At 43.0% G+C, this 20,674-nt stretch overlaps 1 protein-coding gene and 1 long non-coding RNA gene across 6 annotated transcripts; both read left to right on the top strand.

The window, feature by feature from the left end:
- Window positions 1-4,332: 4,332 nt before the first annotated feature.
- On the top strand, window positions 4,333-5,652 carry LOC104007656 (uncharacterized). Its single transcript, XR_001720661.3, has 3 exons — window positions 4,333-4,941; window positions 5,066-5,236; window positions 5,391-5,652. It is a non-coding gene; the product is annotated as an uncharacterized LOC104007656 (long non-coding RNA).
- A 1,924-nt stretch (window positions 5,653-7,576) lies between these two features.
- Window positions 7,577-16,284, top strand: CFAP144 (cilia and flagella associated protein 144). Of its 5 annotated transcripts, XM_513097.7 has the most exons (4): window positions 7,825-8,065; window positions 10,727-10,786; window positions 12,794-12,897; window positions 16,094-16,284. In XM_513097.7, exons 1-4 carry the CDS (start codon window positions 7,933-7,935, stop codon window positions 16,199-16,201), a joined length of 405 nt encoding a protein of 134 aa, XP_513097.2. In that variant the 5' UTR covers window positions 7,825-7,932; the 3' UTR covers window positions 16,202-16,284. The 5 variants fall into 5 exon arrangements, 1 of the variants encoding a protein (XP_513097.2); XR_681956.4 differs by lacking the exons at window positions 7,825-8,065; window positions 12,794-12,897 and adding an exon at window positions 7,577-7,671; XR_010146889.1 differs by lacking the exon at window positions 12,794-12,897 and having other exon boundaries at window positions 7,978-8,072.
- Window positions 16,285-20,674: the final 4,390 nt, after the last annotated feature.

Raw genomic sequence — 20,674 nt, 5'->3', positions numbered from 1 at the left:
ATAGATAGGCATGAAGTTACTGGATTGTACAATACATGCATACTCTTTTTTAGTACATAATGTCAAACATTTTCCAAAGTGGTTCTACCAATCTACATACCCAGCATCAGGGTATAAGAGCTCCAGTTGCTCCATAATCTTGCCAGTATTTGGTATCGACCATCTTTTTAATTTTAGCCATTCTGATGGGTCTGTAGTATTAACTCATTGTGGTTTTAATGTGTATCTTCCTGAACATCTAGGAGGCTGAGCACCTTTTTGTGTATTGTTGGTCATTTTGCTCTCCTCTTTCATGAAGTACCTTTTCAAGTCTCTTACTATTTTTCTACTGGAGTGTGTATTTTTTTATTTATTTATAGGAGTTCTTTTATATATTACTGATAAGATCCCTTTTTATATTTGCGGATTTTCTTTTTATATTGTATGGTATGGTTCTATCATAATTTACCTATTTTTATTTATAATTATTTAGATTGCTTTCAATATTTTTATTCCAACAACTTCTATGAATTGAGTATTGTGGGTATTGTTTAGGATAGAGTATTTAGTATCAATCTCTTAGGTTTTATGAAATATTTTTTCAACAGCATTCAGCACCATAGGAAAGGCAAATGGCTGGGATCAGCCAGGTTGAGTTTTTCTTTCCATGAAAGTGAGATTAAAAAATATAATACCGCAAGATAATTGATAATATTAGGTTTTAAAAAGTCATTGAAATTATAAAATTGATAAGGTCAATCACATGACTTGCTTGATTATCAATCACCTGGGCTACTCACCCTCCTTACCCTACCCCTTGTCTTGTATGCAATAAATATCAGCGTGCCTAGCTATTCTGGGCTGCTACTGGAATAGCACACCCAGCTATTCGGGGCCACTATTGACTCTGAACTATGTAAGGAGGGAAGTAAAGACAGCATGGGAATTAGAGTTACTAGATATAGAGAAAGAAATGATGGTGGGCTGGAGGCCAAGTGAATTGGGAGGAATAGAGTGACTACACTGTAAGGACAGGAAGTCATGGTCAGAGAACAGTATATCTGAATATGTGGTTTCAGAAGTGGGACAATTCTTCAGTAATGAGAAGGACCAGATATGCCCATAAGTGGCTGAAGTAGAAGGCAAGTGGTGAATTTTGGTGAAAATTTGCAAACCATGCATCTGACAAGGGGTTATATCCAAAATATACAAGGAAATCAAACAACTCAATAGCAACAAAACAAAACAGACACCAAATAATTTAAAAGTGAGCAAAAGACCAAAATAGACATTTCTCAAAAGAACACATATATATGGCCAACAGGTATATGAAAAAAATGCTCAACATCACTAATCATCATGGAAATGCGAATCAAAACTACAGTGTGATATCACCTCACCCCAAATAGAATGAGTATTATCAAAAAGGAGAAAATGACAAATGCTTGTGTGGATATGGAGAAAACGGAACCCTTCCACACTGTTTTGGTGGGAGTGTAAACTAGTACAACCATTATGGAAGACAGTATAGAGTTTCCACAAATACATTAAAAGTAGAAGTATCATATGATTCAGAAATCCCACTATGGGGTACTGATCCAAAGAAAATTAATATGTCAAAGGGAAATCTGCACTCCCATGTTTCCTGGAGCCTTATTCACAATAGCCAAGCTATGAAATTATCCTAAAAGTCCATCAATGCATGAATGAATAAAGGAAAGGTAGTACATATGCACAATAGAATAAAATTTAGTCATAAAAAAAGCATGACACCTTGTTATTTGCAGCAATGTAGATGAACCTATAGGGCATTACGTTAAGTGAACTTAGAGGACATCACATTAAGTGAAAAAGCCAGGAACAGAAAGACAAATACCACATGATCTCACTCATTTGTGGGCTCTAAAAAAAGTCAATCTCATACAAGTACAGAACAGAATAGTCGTTGCTAGAGGTGAAATGGGGAGAGATTGGTGAAAGAGTACAAAATTACAGATAGGAGAAATAAGTTGTGGTGTTCTATTTCATGTTAGAGGGACTATTGTATATTTCAAGACACCTAAAAGAGTCTTTTCGATATTTGCACCAAGAAGAAATAAGTGAGGTGATGTATTTGTTACATATACTGATTTGATCATTACACAATGTACACAAGTATTAAAATATCACACTGTACCCCATAAATATGTGCAATTCTTATGCGTCAAAAATCAAACTTTTACAAAATACAGAATGTGTGATAAGTAAAACACACACACACACACACAAAGAGAGGCCAGAGAATTGAATCAGGCCATCTAAATGGACACTGAAGTCACTCAGTGTGATGAACTCAAGAATAAGACTTTGAGACAATTGTAACAATGTTAATAGGAAAAGAGAGAAAGAGACTGTCCAGGAGATGTTAGGGGACAGTGCAGGGAAATGGTGATGTATAGCACAAGCTTTAAGGAGCAAGAGGTTTTCTTTTTTTCTCTTTAAACATCCCTCCACTGGGAGTTCAGACCCACTGCCCATCTCCCTAGCACCTGCTGCTCTGTGTTCCCCCACAGGCCCCTCAGGTCACTCAGCATCCTCAGCATTGAGTGGGTCACTGCTTGGCTCAGCAGGGACATGGGGAAGGGTCCTGAGCTTTATAACCCTTGGGCACTGTAGTGGGGAAGTGGTCATGGGCTGGGGCACCATTGCTTGTTTTCAGTGTTCATGCTGAATTTATCAAAGTTTAACAACATACCTTATACCAGCAATTCAAGTCTATTTATATGTAAATATGCATATTATATTTATTCATCATATATAGTTGCATCATTTATACAAATATCAATACAACTGACTCTAAAATATTATATATTTAATAAATAAAGTCTATATTACAAATACATATGTACATATACACATAATGTGTGTAATTTTTTTTTTTAACTTTTAGGCTCTGGAGTGCATGTGCAGGTTTGTTATATAGGTAAACTGCATGTCACAGGGGTTTAGTGTACTGATTATTTGCCACCCAGCTAATAAGTATAGTACACCATAGGTAGTTTTTCAATCCTCTCTCTCCTCTCACGACCGTCAAGTACACATGTAGGAGCAAGAGATTTTTAGTAAGAAGAGAGGAATAATGGTTTGAAAGGAATCAAAAGGAGCAAAGAGAACCTATACACCACATTCCCACCCTGAAGTACTTAGAGTTTCAGAGAATAAGTAGAGCCTCTACCTGAAATACACAGGAAGCAATGTCCTCAAGGGAAATCCAAGTTACATTTAAAGCCAGGAGAAGCAAGGAACTGTCCATAAAGAAGCAGTCTAAGGAAATAGGGAAGTTTACTAATCATGCAGCTGAACTTCCATAGAGTACAACTGAAAGTAAGGGAGGAAAAGGGTGTTGGGTCAGGAAAGAACAATCAGAATATTATGGTGATAAAAATACCAGAGAGAATAGGTGAGCAAAGGGACTTATGATTTGGATGGTGATCAAAGAAACCAGGAATGGTCAGCAGAGGGGGTTGCTTCATCAGCCTAAAGAAAGGGGGAGGATGCACTCTCCTTAGTTATCTGACATGGAGACAGGCATCTCTGGTAGTGAGCAAGGAAGTCCAAATCTAGTCATTAGGCACTCAGGAGTGGGCAGTCATCCTGCCAGTCTCAGCCCTACGTTTATGGTTCCAGTTAAGAGTAAGTCATCAAACCAAGGGAACACAGGAACCAAGATGGTACGCTCCAAAAAGTTCAGTTCTGCTCTGAAGCGCCCCCTACAGGATCCTGTTCAGAGACGCAGGAGGAGGCAAAGCTGCTGGTCTGGGCTTTGCGCCATTCTGTGCTCCCTCCTACCTGCCCTCCTCTTTAGGCCCAAGTTCTAGTCCCATCTGCTTTGTCACCCCCTGCCCACCTAAGGGACTTCCTTCTCTGGTCTTCACCGTCCTCATGGTAAAATGGACGTGACATCTCTAATCACACATATCTATCCAGTGATGTAAATGCAGTGAAAAGGGCTTTGAACAGTGTTGTCAGGGAAGGAGACTGAGGCACTGATTTCTTCCCATTTTCCCAATTCCTGCTTCAGCACCGCTCACCTAGGCTCCAGCCCTCTAAATCTATCCTAGCCCTTTGGTCGATCTTTGCCTACTGAGGGCAAAATTACATAGTATCCCAAAAACAAGGATTAATACTACAGCCCCATTTCTTCTCTTTGCCATTTCCCATGACAACTCTTAAACCTAGAAACTGGTACCATTTCCCTGATTGGTGGGACCTGCTCACTAGACCAAAAGGGATGTGTATGTACATTTCATAATGGGCATTCAGTTAGGGGATGATGTGAGGGCTGTGTGTGAGATAAATCCTGGAGTTGGTCTGGCCACATCCCAGTGACTCATTTGGGCTCCTTTGGACAAGTAACTAGAGCTCCCATTTGAAAGAATGACAAGCAAGCTACCTCAAATTTCTCTTTCTCAACCCATGACTTCACCTTTTCTGTTCCTTAATGCTCTCATCATCCAGCCCTCCTTTCTGCTGTTTTTCCTCAGTTTTCAAGCCTGCACCCTAGTCTTCTGTGCCATCCCACTTTTTCGGGGTTCTGCCCTATCTGTTACCCCTCTCCGAATAATGTCAGCCCCGCCCACTACCCTACTGTAAGGATCTGCCCAGCTCTTCCTCTGTGGGTTTTAAACCGTGCATCTGCTGCCACCATGTTCATCAGGGTCCCAATTTCCATTACACCCCTGCCTTTCCCCCTGCTCCTCCTCCTAGCCCTTGTTTCTAATCCCCTGTACTCTAGCTCCCACTCCCAATTGAGCCACCCCCAACCAACCGTGACAATTCACAGCTCTCATCCTGGAGAGATGGTTCCCCTCATGCTGGGACAGTTCTGGGGCAGTTCAGAATTGCCAGGACTGTGGATTCCCAGCAGCTTGGCCTGGTGGACACACGGAATGCAAGACAACAGCAAACCCACCTTCAGCCTTGGTAAGTGACAGGACCCCTTTTCCATGACCAGATCCTGGTTACCTTGCTACTATTTCTATTTTGTCTCCATTCCCATCTGGGCAATCCTCTTCAGATGCCAGAGATTTCCTTTTTTTTTTGACAGTTTGCTCCTTTCCTCTCATGCCTGGTCAGCCAGCCTGCATGAAGTTCTCTACGTTTGAGACTGGCTTCTCCATGGAACTTGGTCTGTAGCCACAGAACAAACTGCAGGGCCAGTGACAGAGAATGAAGAGGAGAGTGAAGAGTGGAACACATCTAATGTGTTCTCTGGAGGGTAAGTCTTGTCTATCTGCCCTGCATTCAAGTGAGTGCAACCCCTGAGAATCACACATAGGGCACAAGGTCCCTGCTGTAGATAGATGGGGACTTAGGTTTGTTTCTGTTTCCTTTGGTCTGGTTCCTCCCAGACTCCATTTTCTTCATCCTAGGATTCCGGGACCATCCCAAGGACGTTCTGCCCTTGAGAAATGTCTCCTGCAAAAAGGGGAGGGTCCCTCCATTGTGCTCTCATCAAAGCTCTGAGGGTGAGCCTCTTGCTCAGTCAGCACTTCTACTTCAGAATGGGAAAGGTAGCAGTCTAGAAGGCAAGAATGTGTCCAGATCCTGAGCAGATGATAGCATCAGATGAACACGTGACATTAAGAAGTGCTCTCCTCAAACTGAGGTCTAGATTCAATATAATCTCAATAAAAATCCCAAAAGATATTTTTAGGGAACTTGACAAGCTCATTATAATTTATATGGACATACAAAGGGCCAAGAAGCGGCAAGACTCTCTTGAGAAGACATCCTTCCCTACCAGATATTAGAATGTGTTACATAAATTATGGTAATTAAGATAGTGTAGTGCTGTTGCAAGCTTAGACAAATAGACCAATGGCACAGAATAGAGTCCAGAAATGGACTTGCACAAATGGGGACACTTTTTTTATGGCCACAGTAGCATAGCAGACCAGTGAGGAAGGACTATCTCTTCAATAATTTGCTGGTGGGTCAACTGGATACTCCTTTGGAAAGAAAAAATTAAGCTGGATTCCTACCTCACACTGCACTCGAAAACCAATTTCAGGTGGAATACAGATCTCACTGAGAAAGGGTAAAACAACAAATCCTCTTAAATATTAATAGTTCTGCCCACAGATGGCCATGGAGCTCTTGAGATGTGTTATGAAGTGTAAAATCTGCACTGGATTTTAAACATTAGTAGGACAAAACAATGTAAAATATCTCAATAATTTTTATATTCAAACATTGAATCATTGACAAATTGGATATACTGAGTTAAATATCACATTATTAAAATTAGTGTTATCTAATTCTTGCTCTCTTAAGGTGGATACTAGAATGTTTTAAACTACATGAGTGGCTCAGCTCATACTTTTATTAAACAGCACTGCTCTAAAAAGTAATATAAAAATAACCTCAGGTCATCAAATTAGAAAAAGGTGTCTTAAATGAAAATTAAGAAGCAATAATCATAAAGGAAAAGACTAATATATTTGACTACATTTAACTTTTGGTGTCCAGAAGACACCATTAAGAGACTAAAATGGCAAGCCACACAGAGGGAAAATAAATTTGCAGCATGTACAGCCCTCAAAATAATAATATTAAGAACTCCAACAAATTGATAAACAATCCAATTAAAAATTTTGTTCAACACTGTGTCCCAGACTAAACCCATTCTGCAATTCACGTTGTGTCCTGAGCGAATGAATGGATGGATGAATGAATGAAGTACTGAGTGGGGAAGAGCACAGTCTTCAGACAGTATTTAGGTGCTTACTAAAAGTAGGGGTGGCTTCTTTCTTTATGCTGGACCTACTTTTTATTTTTTTTATTTTTTATTTTTTAGAAAGAGTCTCGCTCTGCCCCCCCCAGGCTGGAGTGCAGTGGCGCAATCTTGGCTCACTGCAACCTCCGCCTCCCGGGTTCAAGAGATTCTCCTGCCTCAGCCTCCCGAGTAGCTGGGATTACAGGCATGTGCCATCACGCCTGGCTAATTTTGTATTTTTGGTAGAGATGGGGTTTCACCATGTTGGTCAGGCTGGTCTCAAACACCTGACCTCAGGTGATCCACCTGCCTCAGCCTCCCAAAGTGCTGGGATTACAGGCGTGAGCCACCGTGCTCGGCGATTTTTTAAAAATAAACTACATTATTTAAGGTATCTAGCAGACTCAAATTCATAGAAACAAAAAGTGAAATGCCAGGGGCTGGAGAGAAGGGAAAAGGGAAACTTGTTGTTTAATGGGTGTGAAAAAGTTCTGGAGATTGGTTTCACATAGTTTGAATATACTTAATACTACTGTACTGTAATACTTAAAAATGGCTAAGATGGTAAAATTATATTACGTGCATTTTAAACACAAACATTAAAAATAAACAAACTACAAAATCAACAAGTTCCTTAATTAGGAAAGGTTTATTCTGTCAATATTATCGCATTGGTAATCTTGGTCACACTGGCCAGAACGTTTTCTCAGAGAGGAAACCTCCGGTTTTTTTGTGAGGTTTTGATTCTGGGCATCTGCTTTAAGGTGGGAGAGGTTTCTGACGCCTTCCAAAAGCTTTTTTAGGAAATGATTGGCCAAGGTGAGGTCCAATCATCTGTCCCTTACCTCCTGGGTCTGCCCCTTGCCGGGAAGCCCTTTCCTGGCAGTATCCAGGGGACCTTCTAGTAACCAGCCGGGCCTGAGAAGCTGGGGCAGGTGAGTACAGTGCCAGAATAGGGCGGGGCGCGAAATAAGATCCCGACCGGCGGGCGCGGGGCGGGGCGATGCAGGCAGGGTAAGGGGCTGGCCGAGTGAGACCCGCCCCGACCCGGCAGCACTACCCGAGCGCTGTTGCCTGGAGACCGCGGGACGCCGTTGCCTGGAGACCGCGGGACGCCGTTGCCTGGAGACAGCAGGGACGCGTTGCCTGGAGACTGTGGAAGGCCCAGGCAAAAGGGCGCGTGGCAGCCCAAGGCCATGGCGGGACACCCAAAAGAGAAGGTGATTCCAGATGAGGTCCATCAGAACCAGATCTTGCGGGAACTGTACCTCAAGGAGCTACGAACCCAGAAACTCTACACGCAGTATCACGTGAATCCCCTCCGCAAGAGTGAGAGGCACGGCGCGGTGGGGGAAGGGCGAGAGCAGGAGGGCGCCGGGGAAGGAGGAGCCCTCCGGGTTGCGGGGTGGGAACGCGGTCCCAGCAAAAACTCTTTCCCCAGCACCCGCCCCCTTTCCTAGATTTCAGGAACCATGACTTTGGAGAGGCCACATCATATCAGATGTATTCGCTGTATTAAAGTTCACGCGCAACACGATTAAATCTTTTCGTTGTAGAAAAAAAAAAGTTGTAGGGCTTTTTATGATTTTACTTTTGAAATAATTATATTTTGCAGGCTGTTTGTGTTTTGTTTTTGTTTGTATTTTGGGTTGTTTTTAACAAGTGAAAGGTTTTTCTTCAGGCTTCTGATATTGCCCTTCGGAAAGTTCTGGGGTGCCCCCTGATAAAACATCCCTACCCTCCACTCTTGTCACTGAGCACTCTCCTTGGGCAGTTTGTTCTGTCCTGTCACACCAGCTTCCCCTGAATGCCACTGGGCCTGAAATGGAGCTTCAGATCCACACGCCCAACCACCTCACAGCTCCCCTCCCTGGACAACCCACAGGCACCTCACACCCAGCAGGAGGAAAGCCAGGCTCATTCCCACCTTCCCCACTCTCTGCTGCTCCAGAATACCCTGTCTCTGCAAAAGGCCCCGGATGATTCACTCTCATGATCAGAATCATTCACTCTCATCATCTAATGATCTCGTGATCATTAGAAGCCTCGGAGTCCTCCTCAAGGTCTCTCTCCCTCCACACACTTTAAAAAAGGCACAAGTCCTGTTTATTAACATTCCTCTCCCCTGACCCACTTGTTCCTGCTTCAGTGAAAGACACCATCGTGCATATGGATTCCTCTCTGCCTCTGCTCAGGTACTTTCATGCTCTAAGTAGCACCTCAAACAGCCTCTGCCTGCATCCTCACTCCTGAAGCCTCTGCAGGGCCCTAGTCCTTGCCGCCTGGATTGGTCTGATGGGCTCCCAATTCCTTATTCTCTTTCCCTCCAAGCTGGCCCCTCCGACCAAACCCCTACACCTTTGCTAGCTTAGCACTATGCTAGGAGGACAATTAGATCACATCAATCCCACCTAAAATCCTTCTCATAGCCTCTGAGGTAAAGTTTAAATCAATCACGACATAAGGCGCATTGGATCTGGCTCTGGTTCCTGCCAGCTTCATCCCATACTCCTCTCCCCCACTTTACCCTGCTCCTTTAAGAAATACTTTGGTGCCTACTCTGCACCAGCCATTGCTGACGAATCCCACACACATTCCTTTCCCCCCTGCCATTTCTAAATACATGGATTTCCTAAATGCATCATGTCATTTCCCACTTTACCTGCATAAACATTGTTGCTTCTTCCTGAATGCCTCTCCCAACTCTGTGCCTAATATGTAAAGTCCACTTTGTTGCCTGGCTCTATAGAGAAAATGTACTGTCTTCACTTTCCTTCTAACTAACTTGGTTTTCTTCTGGAGTCCCCAACCACTAGTTTCAGGAAAGCAAAGTAGTGTCCAAAGCCGTTCAAACTCGGTCCATTCCAACAATGGAAATAATCTCTTCAGGCAACCTTCATGCTCTCTAGGGAAAATGCTGCCTCCCAGCTCATGTCCCTTGAGCATGTGAGCCATTGGAATAAAGTGAGAAAATATTACAACTTGTATTGATTACTTTTATTTATAAAGATAGAAATTTTATTTGCTAATATACTGATAATAGTCCATAAAAACTATATAATTATACATATTTTAAGGGCGCATGCTCTAAAGTTCTTTTACTGATAGGAGTTTGAGACAAGCAACTTGGAGACCACTGGTTTCTACTGGTGTCTGCTCATTTCTCACTACTCTCCGTCCAGCTCACTCCACTGGAGCCACTCTGGCTCTCTTCACGTTTCTCAAACTCCCCAGGCTCACGCTCATATGCTTCCCACACACACAGCACATTCCCTCACTTCATTCAAAACTCTGCTCATATGTTTCTCCCTAGAGATACATCACCCACACCTCAGCTCCATCCACGTAACCTGCTTTACTGTTCTCTATCACACTTACATTTGCCGGGTGATATATGTATGTTTATTGCCTGTCACCACAAATAGAGTAAAAGCTAAGGGGACACAAGAGCCAGCTCTGTCTTGTTTACAGCCTGTTCTTCAGTGCACAGTAATTATGAGCTGAGTGGATGAATGTGGGTGCTGCTCCTCTGTTACCATGTGCCCTCCTGGGCATAGATCACTGCCTGGCAAACCTCTTTGGCCTTCCCCATAGGCCAGCACTGTCCAAGAGAATTCATCAGTGATGAAAATGTTCTCTGTCTTGGCTGTAGTCAAAACTGTAGCCATTAACCGCCTGCAGCTATTGAGCACTTGAAGTGTGACTAACGTGGCTAAGGAACTGAAGTGTTCATTGTAATTAATTTTAGTTATTCAAATTAAAGGAGCCACATGTGGCTGATGACCACCATTCTGGGCAGTGCCACTCTAGATTGTGAGGTTCTTGAGGGCCTTATCCAATCGTGCATTATCCTAGCACCCAGGATAATACCTGGCATGTACCAGATACTCAGTGAGTGCCAAATGGGTGCCCTGTTTAAGGTGGACCTTAGAGAGGGCAGGGAACTCATGTTTTAATCTGAACTTGTGAAGCTGTTTTCTTTTTTTCTAGTTCATACAGTCACCAGGAAGCCCATGTCTTGGCATGATAACCTGGAGGAACCTGCAGATGGTAAGTCCTGGGCTTTGAAATGCCACTGAGATAGAGCCCAGAGAGGCAGGCTGGCTGGAGAGACCTCTCAGGGTCGTGATATCTTGGAGCAAGCATCAGAGTCCTCTGCTTTGATCCTGGAAATGGGACTCATACTAACCAAGCTCAAAAAAGACAGATACTTAGACAGTCTGTGGCAGATAGAATAAAAAAAATAAAAATTTTTTTAAATAAAATGTTTAAAAGATGGACATACTCAATTATAACTGTCAAGCCAACTAATGTTCCTATTGGCTTAACATTGCCTTCGTTCATTCATCAAACATGTAGATGTTATAAGCACAAGTTCTGAAGCTGTACTAACTCAGTTCAAATCCTGGTTCTGCTACTCATTAACTGTAACATTGGGCAGGTTTTTTACCTCTTTTAGCCTATTTCTCAGGATTGATGTGAGGATTAAACAAAACAATACCAGTGCATAGAACAGTAGCTGGTACATGGTCCTCAGGAAATATTAGTCCCATGATTATTTTCTTTATTAGGTAATCTCTATGGTGGGGCTGGGTGGAGGGATCTCATAGCATAATGAAGAAGAAGAGAAGTAGACTTGGAAATAAGTAGACAAGTAAAGAGGGACCATGACTGATGTGAGAACAGCATAGGAAACAGGTGCCCCCATCAGGCAGTGGAGTTCTGGGAAGACCTCTTGGAGAAGGCGACCACAGGATGAGGTGGAGAAGATTGTGGAAGGACATTCCGAGTTCTATAGAAAGTTACAGAAATAAGAAACGTGACTACAAGTAGTTTGGCATGGCCACAACATACAGGTGGAGAAAGGGCCCTATTTGGGAGTGAGGGAGGAGAGATATTTGGTGGAAAACCTGATCCCTCTTGGAAAGCTTTCCTTCTTCCCCTCTACCTTCCATGAGCAAAATTTGGTGAAGGACAGATGACCGCGGCTGGGATGGGAAGTGGGGGAGCAGAGGCTCTCAGAGCATTACGAAGGAGGCAGATAAGTCAATAGACTAATAGGGAGGGCATCATCACAGGCAATAAGGTGTTATCTATAGTGCACTCTCCTGACTAGGGTAAAGGATGCAAGCTGGGAACCTATAGCAATAAGGAATAGAACAGGAAATGAGGGTCCTGAAAGCCAGGCAGGAGTTAGCTGCTCTCTCTCTTATATTAAGGATGTGCTAGCCCAGTGTCAGTCCCTTGAATCACCTTCCTTCATTTCATTCCCAGCCATCTTGCTGAGATAGACATTTTCCTCCCATTTCACAGATGAGTAAAGTGGCCCAGAGAAGTGATGCCACCCAACAAGCCGGTAGTAGCACTGACTCCAAAGCCCAGGTTCATTCCATTGTCCGCCTGCCTCTCTCCGGTGGAGACTTGATAGGGCAGAACTATGGAGCTGCAAATCCATCTGTTGTCGGCAGCCATACTTATTTCAATACACAAAGATTTGACCTCACTTCTTACAACCTTGCTCCTCACTCTCTGTTGTGCTACACTGGCCAAACTCGCTCATGCCTCAGGACCTTTGCTCTTGCTGCCTGTGGTGTGCTCTTCCTCTGCCTCTTCCCAGGGCTGGCTCCTGCTTGGCAACCAGAGAGGCCTTCTCTCGCCGCCCCATCTACAGCAGCTGCCCTTGCCTGCACATGACCCTTCACCTATTCCTTTCTTCACAGCGTGTATCCCTGTCTGCCACCATCACGTCATTTTGTAAACCTGAATACTGTGTCTTCTGCCTCATCTAGAGTATGAGCTCTAGGAGAGCAGGGACCATGCTGTCACTCAGCACTCTATGCCCAGCGCCCGGAAGCATGTCTGGCACAGAGTTTGAGCTCACCACATATTTGTTGAAAGATGAGTGGAGAGACCAGACACCCTGGTCTTGAGGCTGAGGCAAACCTCCAAGGCACAGATGCTCTGCCTGAAAGGAACAATGTGGACGCAGGAAAGGGCACAGGACCAACCTCTGGTCCCAAAGCCTGACTCCTTCATAACTCATACCTCGTCTCCCAGCCAGGTTTCTGAATCTCATTCACCATGCTGCCCAGGGACCAAGGAAGAAGTACCCAGAGACACAGACTGAAAACCAGGAAGTTGGATGGGACTTAGAGCCCTTGGTAAGCAAGGCTCCTTCCTCAGGAAACACGAGGAAACACAGCAGCAATGTAGGTGGTGACCGTAGAATAGAGCAGGGGGCCAGACATGCCTGGGCTTGAACCTGGCTACCTCTTACCAGCTGGGTAAGTTACTAAGCTCTCTTATGACTCAGTTTAATTGTTGTAAAATGGAGCTAATACAGTGCCTATCTCATAAGCTTGTTATGAGTATGAAACGAGGTGATATTTGTGCAGTACCTGGAACAGTGCCTGGCACATGGTAAACACTGTGTGTTTAAATAAAGGTACTGACAACAGATACCTGAGTCAGCTCCATCAGCTATCAGCAAGGTGGTCTTGGGTGTGCCACTCAATATCTCTGAGTTCTGCTTCCTTATCCCTAAAAAATGGACATGTGGCTGAGGGTAGTGGCTCACACCTGGCATCCCAGCACTTTGGGAAGCCAAGGCAGGCGGATCACCTGAGGTCAGGAGTTTGAGACCAGGCTGGCCAACATGGTAAAACCCCATCTGTACTAAAAATATAAAAATTAGCTGGGCATGGTGTCGCATGCTTATAGTCCCAGCTACTGGGGAGGCTGAGGCAGGAGAATCACTTGAACCCAGGAGGCGGAGGTTGCAGTGGGCCAAGATCACGCCATTGCACTCCAGCTTCGGTGACAGAGTGAGACTCTGTCTCAAAAAAAAATTAATTTAAAAATATATAAATAAATAACATTTTTTAAAATTAAAAAAATTAAAAATTTAAAAATTAAAACAAAAAAACATTAAAAATGGACATGTGAGTAGGGGTCCTCTCCTTGTTTGATTGGAAGGGCACAATTAGCCACTTTAGCACACAATCACCCCAAGGAATACAGCGCTTCTGTTTTTAAGGGAGAAATGTGCAATATGGAATAGACAAGTCAAAGAAATTTCTGCCACACGAGTCTTTAAATCTGCTTATGTCTTTGGTCATGCAGAAGGTTTTCATTTTTAAGTCATCAAATATGCCACCAATTCTCATTATGGTTTCTGGGTTTTGTGCCTTGCTTAGGAAAACCTTCAACACCTACATTACCAAGCAACTATTCTATATTTTTCTCTAACTTTTTTTTCTTACTTCTTCTTTTCTCTTTATATATATATATATATATATACTCTCTTTATATATATATATACTCTCTTTATATATATAAAAATATATTCTCTCTTTTTATATATATATTCTCTTTTTATTTATATATAAATATATAAATAAAATTATATATAAAATTATTATATAAAAATTATATAAAATTTAAATAAAATTTTATATAAAATTATATAAAATAAAAAATATATATAAAATAAAATTATATATAAATAAAAATATTTATATATATTCTCTCTTTTTATATATACATACAAAATATGTACATATATATGTACATATACACACACATATATGTATACATATATACGCACCTACAAGGAGGGACTTGGTACAAAGGGACAGGTATGGTTAGAGAGCTGGAGAAGATAACCACTCACAGAGAAAGAGGAGGTGGGGAGATAACATCATGAATAAGAGAAAAGTGTTAAAATATGTATTCAATGACAGTTATTGAATATAAATATGAATAATGGGTCAATATTCAATGACTGTTAAAAACCAGAAGGAATGGTACTGGAAGTGCTAGTGGAAAAAAATAAATTTAAAATTTAAAAACAGAAAGAAGACTTTTCCAAGTGGGGAAACTACTGTGAAGGGCATAGGCACCACTATGGGGTTTTGCAGTGAGGGAGGGAAAGAGCCTGGCCTCAACTCTGATTACAGCATGGGCAAGTGCGACTGTGTAGCCAAGGAATGAGGTGGGGGTGAGTGACGGAAAAATGCTAGGAGGAAACATCAGGGATAAGGGCAGATTCTGGCTAATTTCCACCTAACAGGGTGCTTGCTGAAGGCAGGCTAGCAGGATCAGACATCACCTGGAGAGTGGTGGAGGATGAGGAACCCAATCAGATATCAAGGGTGATCAGATATTAAAGGTGGGGGGTTCTGGTTAAATCACCTTAGCAGGATTTTTGCTAGAATTGGGCAATGTAGAGGAAATGGAAATCCCAAAATCAGACCTAGTTGAAAAGTAATTCAGGGTTCCTGAGTAGAGTTCATTCAAGGAAAGAATCTTTGCCGGGGAGAAGAAAGGTTGTGAAGGATGGGGTGTTCGTGTGAAGATAGAAATCAGCCAAGATAGATCATGAAGCAACTTAGAAGAATAGTACAATGCACAAGTAAATTAATTCAGCATTCTTCATTTTGTTAAAGAGTAAAGACCTGGCTCACACAAGTACAAAGTGTGCATGTGGAGATGTTGCATCTTTGACCTTCCAGGACATCTCGTGCAGGCTTACGATGACAGGAAGGACAAGTGTGGCCTGCCCTGCTCAGACCTTCGTAGGCTCTGCAGATCACAGAGTGCATGTGTCTCCAGATCAGTGAGCACTCTGGAGTTGCAGAGGGTCTGCAAATATTCCATGCTGTTCATCATATAAACCTGGGGACAATGCCATCACAAGAGCACTGCTAGCATAGTAAGAAAGTATACCCCAAAAACCATGAGATGCAGGTGTTGTGCAACCAGAAGAGGTAATTAAGTTGGAGCTTCAGAATGAAGTAGCTAGGCCAGAAGAGGCTTGATCAGCTGCAACTTGAAGCTCCCTGCCCCCTGGCAGAGCCTCACCTTGGATAGACAAGATACCTCCAGTCTCAGTACTGGGACACTGGCAAAGCCAGACTCAATGACCATCATTCAGCCTCTCATCTCCTGGTAACATTTTCTGGAAATACATTTTTTAAATTATTTGCACGGTGTAACTTCTATAAGATCAATGTGTCAGAGTGCCGACTTTTACTTAGATGCTATGTGACTCTTTCAACAAATTCATTCTTTCAGCAAATATGCATTGAATACCTAGCGTGCCCTGGGTCTTGCTCTAGGTGCTGAGGATACTGTGGCCTCCAAGTCAGGCAGTGTGACAGGGAGAACCACGACTGTGCGTAGGTTATTCTCCTCTGACCTCACAACCTTTTTGATGTACATGTGGTCATCTCCATTCCGCAATGCAGCCACAGGTTGGGAGGGTGGAGCCTGATATAAGCCAGGCCCATTGACTCCAAACCCAGGTCCTCCTGCATCCTCACAGGCTTCTTTCTGATTCTGCATCCTCCTTTCTAGATCAACCCAGAACGCCATGACCGCAGGCTGAATCACTTCAGGGTCTGCAGTGACATCACTCTGTACAAGGCTAAAACGTGGGGCTTAGGAGATGATCACCACAAGTAGCATCCCAGCAGATGAGCCCATCTGTGGATCTAATGCCCTAAGTGTGCACAGCCCAGAGAAATAAAATACTACTTTAAAACGAAGTCTCACTTTTCTCATTTCTGGTCAAGTCCACTGGTTGAAATCCTTGTGTGGTAAAGCAATGTGAGAAATCAGATAAAGATGGTGGGCTAATTGCATACAATCATCTGCTCTGCCTTCCTAATAGTAATAAAGGATCACAAAGGGATACAAAACCCACCACTGAGAGAATGGAAGGAAAATGTTACCAATAGGAAAAAACTGGAAGTGTGTTCAGGAGATAGAAAGCTGATGGAGGAGGATGGCAGGAACTACAAAATGCAAGCTGATGGAATGCCTCTGGGCACAGGGTTTCCAGAACTCTAGATAGAGGTTCAGGACTCTGAGACAGAGTGAGGTGTGAAGCAGAGAACTGAAATTGGATGTGGGTAGGGGTAATCCCACCCCTACACCAGAAGCCAGGTTTATAACATCTCCCCCACGCTGGAGGCTGGGGGTTTATTCTTGGGGGAAGAGGAGAAGCCCAGGGCTCAAGGATACTAAAACACAAGGCACGAGCCAGGCATGGAGCTGAAAATAATCTGTGAAAATCTACAAAAAGAAGGCTGAACCCCTAGCCCAGGTGCCCACCCACACATATACTACATTTTTACCCTAGGTTTGAAGATGGAGTGTTCCCCTCTGGAAAAATAATGAAACTTCTCTAGAGACCCCCACATAGTACTGTTCGAGAGACCTTTAAGGAAAGAACCAGGGAAGTCAGTTTACATTTCCCCTTCCTGCTACGAACCATTGCTCCTGGACCTCATCTTGTTAAGCTAGCACATGCTTCAGAGTTGCAGCCATCTCAGCTTCTGCTCAGCCTCTGCAGCCAGTGTGCCACCTCTGCATGACCACATAGGCCACAGATCTCTGCAGAGTAAGCAAATGACTGGGTGGGGGCTGCATTAGCAGAAATCTGGTCTCCTGCACCCCTAGGTGCTGCACGTCCCTGAGGAAAGGGTGGAGGGCACAAGGGATCCAATACCATCTCTTCCTCATGGGGCCTTAGCTTCTTAAAGAGGATGCCAAGGAAGGGAGGGGGCGGAAGGAAGGAAGTCAAAGGAATCTTTACAAAAGGGCCAGCAGGTAAGGAAAGTAATCTAGGAACTGATCATAAAGATGTCATTGAGCCAGGCACTGAGGCTCAAAAAAAAAAAAAAAAAAAAGGAGAAATGAAATCGAAGAGGCAACTCACGAGATAATGGAGCAGGCAAATGAAAAGAAGTGTGCTGAGGCCGGGTGGTGGCTCACGCCTGTAATCCCAGCACTTTGGGAGGCCAAGGCAGGCGGATCACGAGGTCAGGAGATCGAGACCATCCTGGTTAACATGGTGAAACCCCGTCTCTATTAAAAATACAAAAAATTAGCCGGGTGTGACAATGGGCACCTGTAGTCCCAGCTACTCGGGAGGCTGAGACAGGAGAATGGCGTGAACCTGGGAGGCGGACCTTGCAGTGAGCTGAGATGGGGCCACTGCACTCCAGCCTGGGCGACAAAGCAAGACTCCATCTCAAAAAAAAAAAAAAAAAGAAAAGAAGCGTGCTGCCGCTGAAGCCTCAAATGATGAGTTCCAGAAAGTTAGACTTGTTCCCAGCTGCCATCAAGCTAGAGCCTTTGTTGACCATTCTGTACACCAAGGGAGTTGTCTTTGTAAAACCGCAGAAGCCAACGTTGCCATCCTATGTTGCTATTTAAACCATAGAAAACCAGAACCAGGAGCATTTTGGCATTTTTTTAAAACTAGGAAGTATAAAAACTTAGAGAAAATAAAATTAATACCTAAATTTTAATATGTAGTGATCACTTTGGCTTTTTCTTTGGCCTAAGCGGATAAAAAAGAAACTGTTAAAGATCTCTTATTCCTGAGTGAGGGGGAATGCATCTAATGACAAGAAATCATTGCTCATTATTTAAAAAGAGCTAGGTATATTTTGTCTTAGGATCTTGATTTTTATTTTAATTATTTGTTTTGAGAAGAAGGCCATGAACCCTCCAATATATAGCAGGGTTTGGTTAAGGATGGAAACCCTGAGGGCAAGTCTCAGCAGATTCGCCCCATTTTATGTCACAGAAGCTCATATACAGAAATTCAGAGTACATTGATGAGGAGCAGTGGAATCCTGCATTGTGATACAAGGTAAGATACTTGTAAATGCTGCATATAATCTCGGTTCTGTTTTGTAAAATACAAATGAAATACTATGCATCGTTTTTATATCAGAATAGAACAGGTTAATTTTCCTCTACATATCTGTTTGCATATTTCTTATGTATCCACTCTGCTTGTTTTCAATGTTCTTTTAAAATTTTTGTTGGGCTAAAAACAGCCTTTTCTTTGGTATCATCATAGCTACCATCATCTACAGCAAAACTGCATATCTAGTACTGGAAGTAATTCAACCAGCAATGTAGTAGGTAATATACAGGATAATGATCAGATATCATTTCTGATTGGCCAGAAGAGTGAGTTTACATGCATGCAGTTGAGGTCCAATGACTTCCAATTAAAGATCTTAGGCCTGGCGTGGTGGCTCACACCTGTAATCCCAGCACTTTGGGTAGCCAAAGCGGGCGGATCACCTGAGGTCAGGAGTTCGAGACCAGCCTGGTCCACTTGGTGAAACCCCATCTCCACACTACAAAAATTAGCCAGGCTTGGTCGTGGGCGCCTGTAATCCCAGCTACTTGGGAGGCTGAAGCAGGAGAATCACTTGAACCCAGGAGGCGGAGGTTGCAGTGAGCCAAGATCACGCCATTGCACTCCAGCCTGGGTGACAAAGCGAAACTCCATCTCAAAAAATAAAAAACAAACAACAACAAAAAAATCTTATACCAAAAGATTCTGCAACATTATTGGACATCTTGTCTTCAATGTGAAAAAGGTACCTATTATAATTACACTTGAATTCATCATCATGAATATTTAAATTTTCAGGACAGCATAAAAAGTGGATTTGTTGATATGCAGAAAGGTGAATCTAGTTTTATAATCTAGTGTAAATTATAAAATAGATTAAATGCCTGAATGTTTTCATCACAAGGTTGTGCTCTGAAAGCAATCAGTGTGCTTCTACAGCTCTGCTCCTGCAAAGAGAGCAACCACATTTTCTGCTTTCATCTCCTTCCCAACTCTGCCCGAAAAACAGAAAGCTCTTACTTTGTATACTCATCTAAAAAAGCATATAAAGTCAGTCTTCACTTTGCACAATAGTGCAGGACTACAAAAATGTCCTGCTTGCTGAAACTATGCAAAGTGATGTTAATCATCATTGGGGGAAAATTACAATTGTTCTGTGACCTTTAAAAAAAATTGTCCAAAAGTCCTTGAGGTGGGCAGATCACGAGGTCATGAGATCGAGACCATCCTGGCTAACATGGTGAAACCCCGTCTCTACTAAAAATACAAAAAATTAGCCGGGGGCAGTGGCGGGCACCTGTGGTCCCAGCTACTCGGGAGGCTGAGGCAGGAGAACAGCACGAACCCGGGAGGCGGAGCTTGCAGTGAGCCGAGATCGCGCATTGCACTCCAGCCTGGGCGGCAGAGCGAGACTCCGCCTCAAAAAAAAAAAAAAAAAAAAAAAAAAGGTACCAATCTGGCCGGGCGCGGTGGCTCACGCCTGTAATCCCAGCACTTTGGGAGGCCGAGGCGGGCGGATCACAAGGTAGGGAGATCGAAACCATCCTGGCTAACATGGTGAAACCCCGTCACTACTAAAAATACAAAAAATTAGCCAGGCGTGGTGGAGGGCGCCTGTAGTCCCAGCTACTCGGGAGGCTGAGGCAGGAGAATGGTGAAAACCCAGGAGGCGGGGCTTGCAGTGAACCAAGATGGCACCACTGCACTCCAGTCTGGGCAACGGAGCAAGATTCTGTCTCAAAAAAAAAAAAAAAGTATGAATCTTTAAGTCTTCGAAACAAAACTAAACAATGAAAAAAATTTGTGTGAAAGTATTAAAAACTCTGTTCAATGCGTAACAAAATTAAAATACTAAAATTTAGTAGACTCACTTTAAAACAGTAGAAATATTGAGAATCAAGTGTTTTATTTCTGTATGAAAAACCATGCTTGTCTTCTTTTTTCCCTTCTATAACTTACGATGAAGAACAAGCATTTTTTCCGTGCCTTGGCAAATTGTCTTTACTCCTTTCTAAGTTTGGATTTAGTTCCAACATTTTATCACTTGATCTTCCAATGTCATTAGATAGCTCCAAGAGTCCCTTTAATGTAAAGTTTTTTACTAGTGTCACTCTCTGGAGACATCTTCATCCTTTCCATCTCTTTCCTCATTTGTAAGTTTGCCTTCACAAGGTTTCTCTGGCTGTATATCTAGTCTCTAGAAGGGCAACAGCATTCACAGTCCAATATCAGCTATTTCATTTACAATTCCATTTGCATTGCACTCAAATTTT

Source organism: Pan troglodytes, chromosome 1 (assembly GCF_028858775.2).
Source record: "Pan troglodytes isolate AG18354 chromosome 1, NHGRI_mPanTro3-v2.0_pri, whole genome shotgun sequence".
Lineage (NCBI taxonomy): Eukaryota > Metazoa > Chordata > Mammalia > Primates > Hominidae > Pan > Pan troglodytes.
This window is presented reverse-complemented; position numbering and strand designations above follow the sequence as displayed.

Coding starts and splice junctions, on each gene's coding strand:
- CFAP144 (XM_513097.7), top strand. CDS start 7,933: ATGGCGGGACACCCAAAAGAGAAGGTGATTCCAGATGAGGTCCATCAG. Junction 8,066..10,726: donor CGTGAATCCCCTCCGCAAGA/GTGAGAGGCACG, acceptor CTTTTTTTCTAG/TTCATACAGTCACCAGGAAG. Junction 12,898..16,093: donor GATGGGACTTAGAGCCCTTG/GTAAGCAAGGCT, acceptor CCTCCTTTCTAG/ATCAACCCAGAACGCCATGA.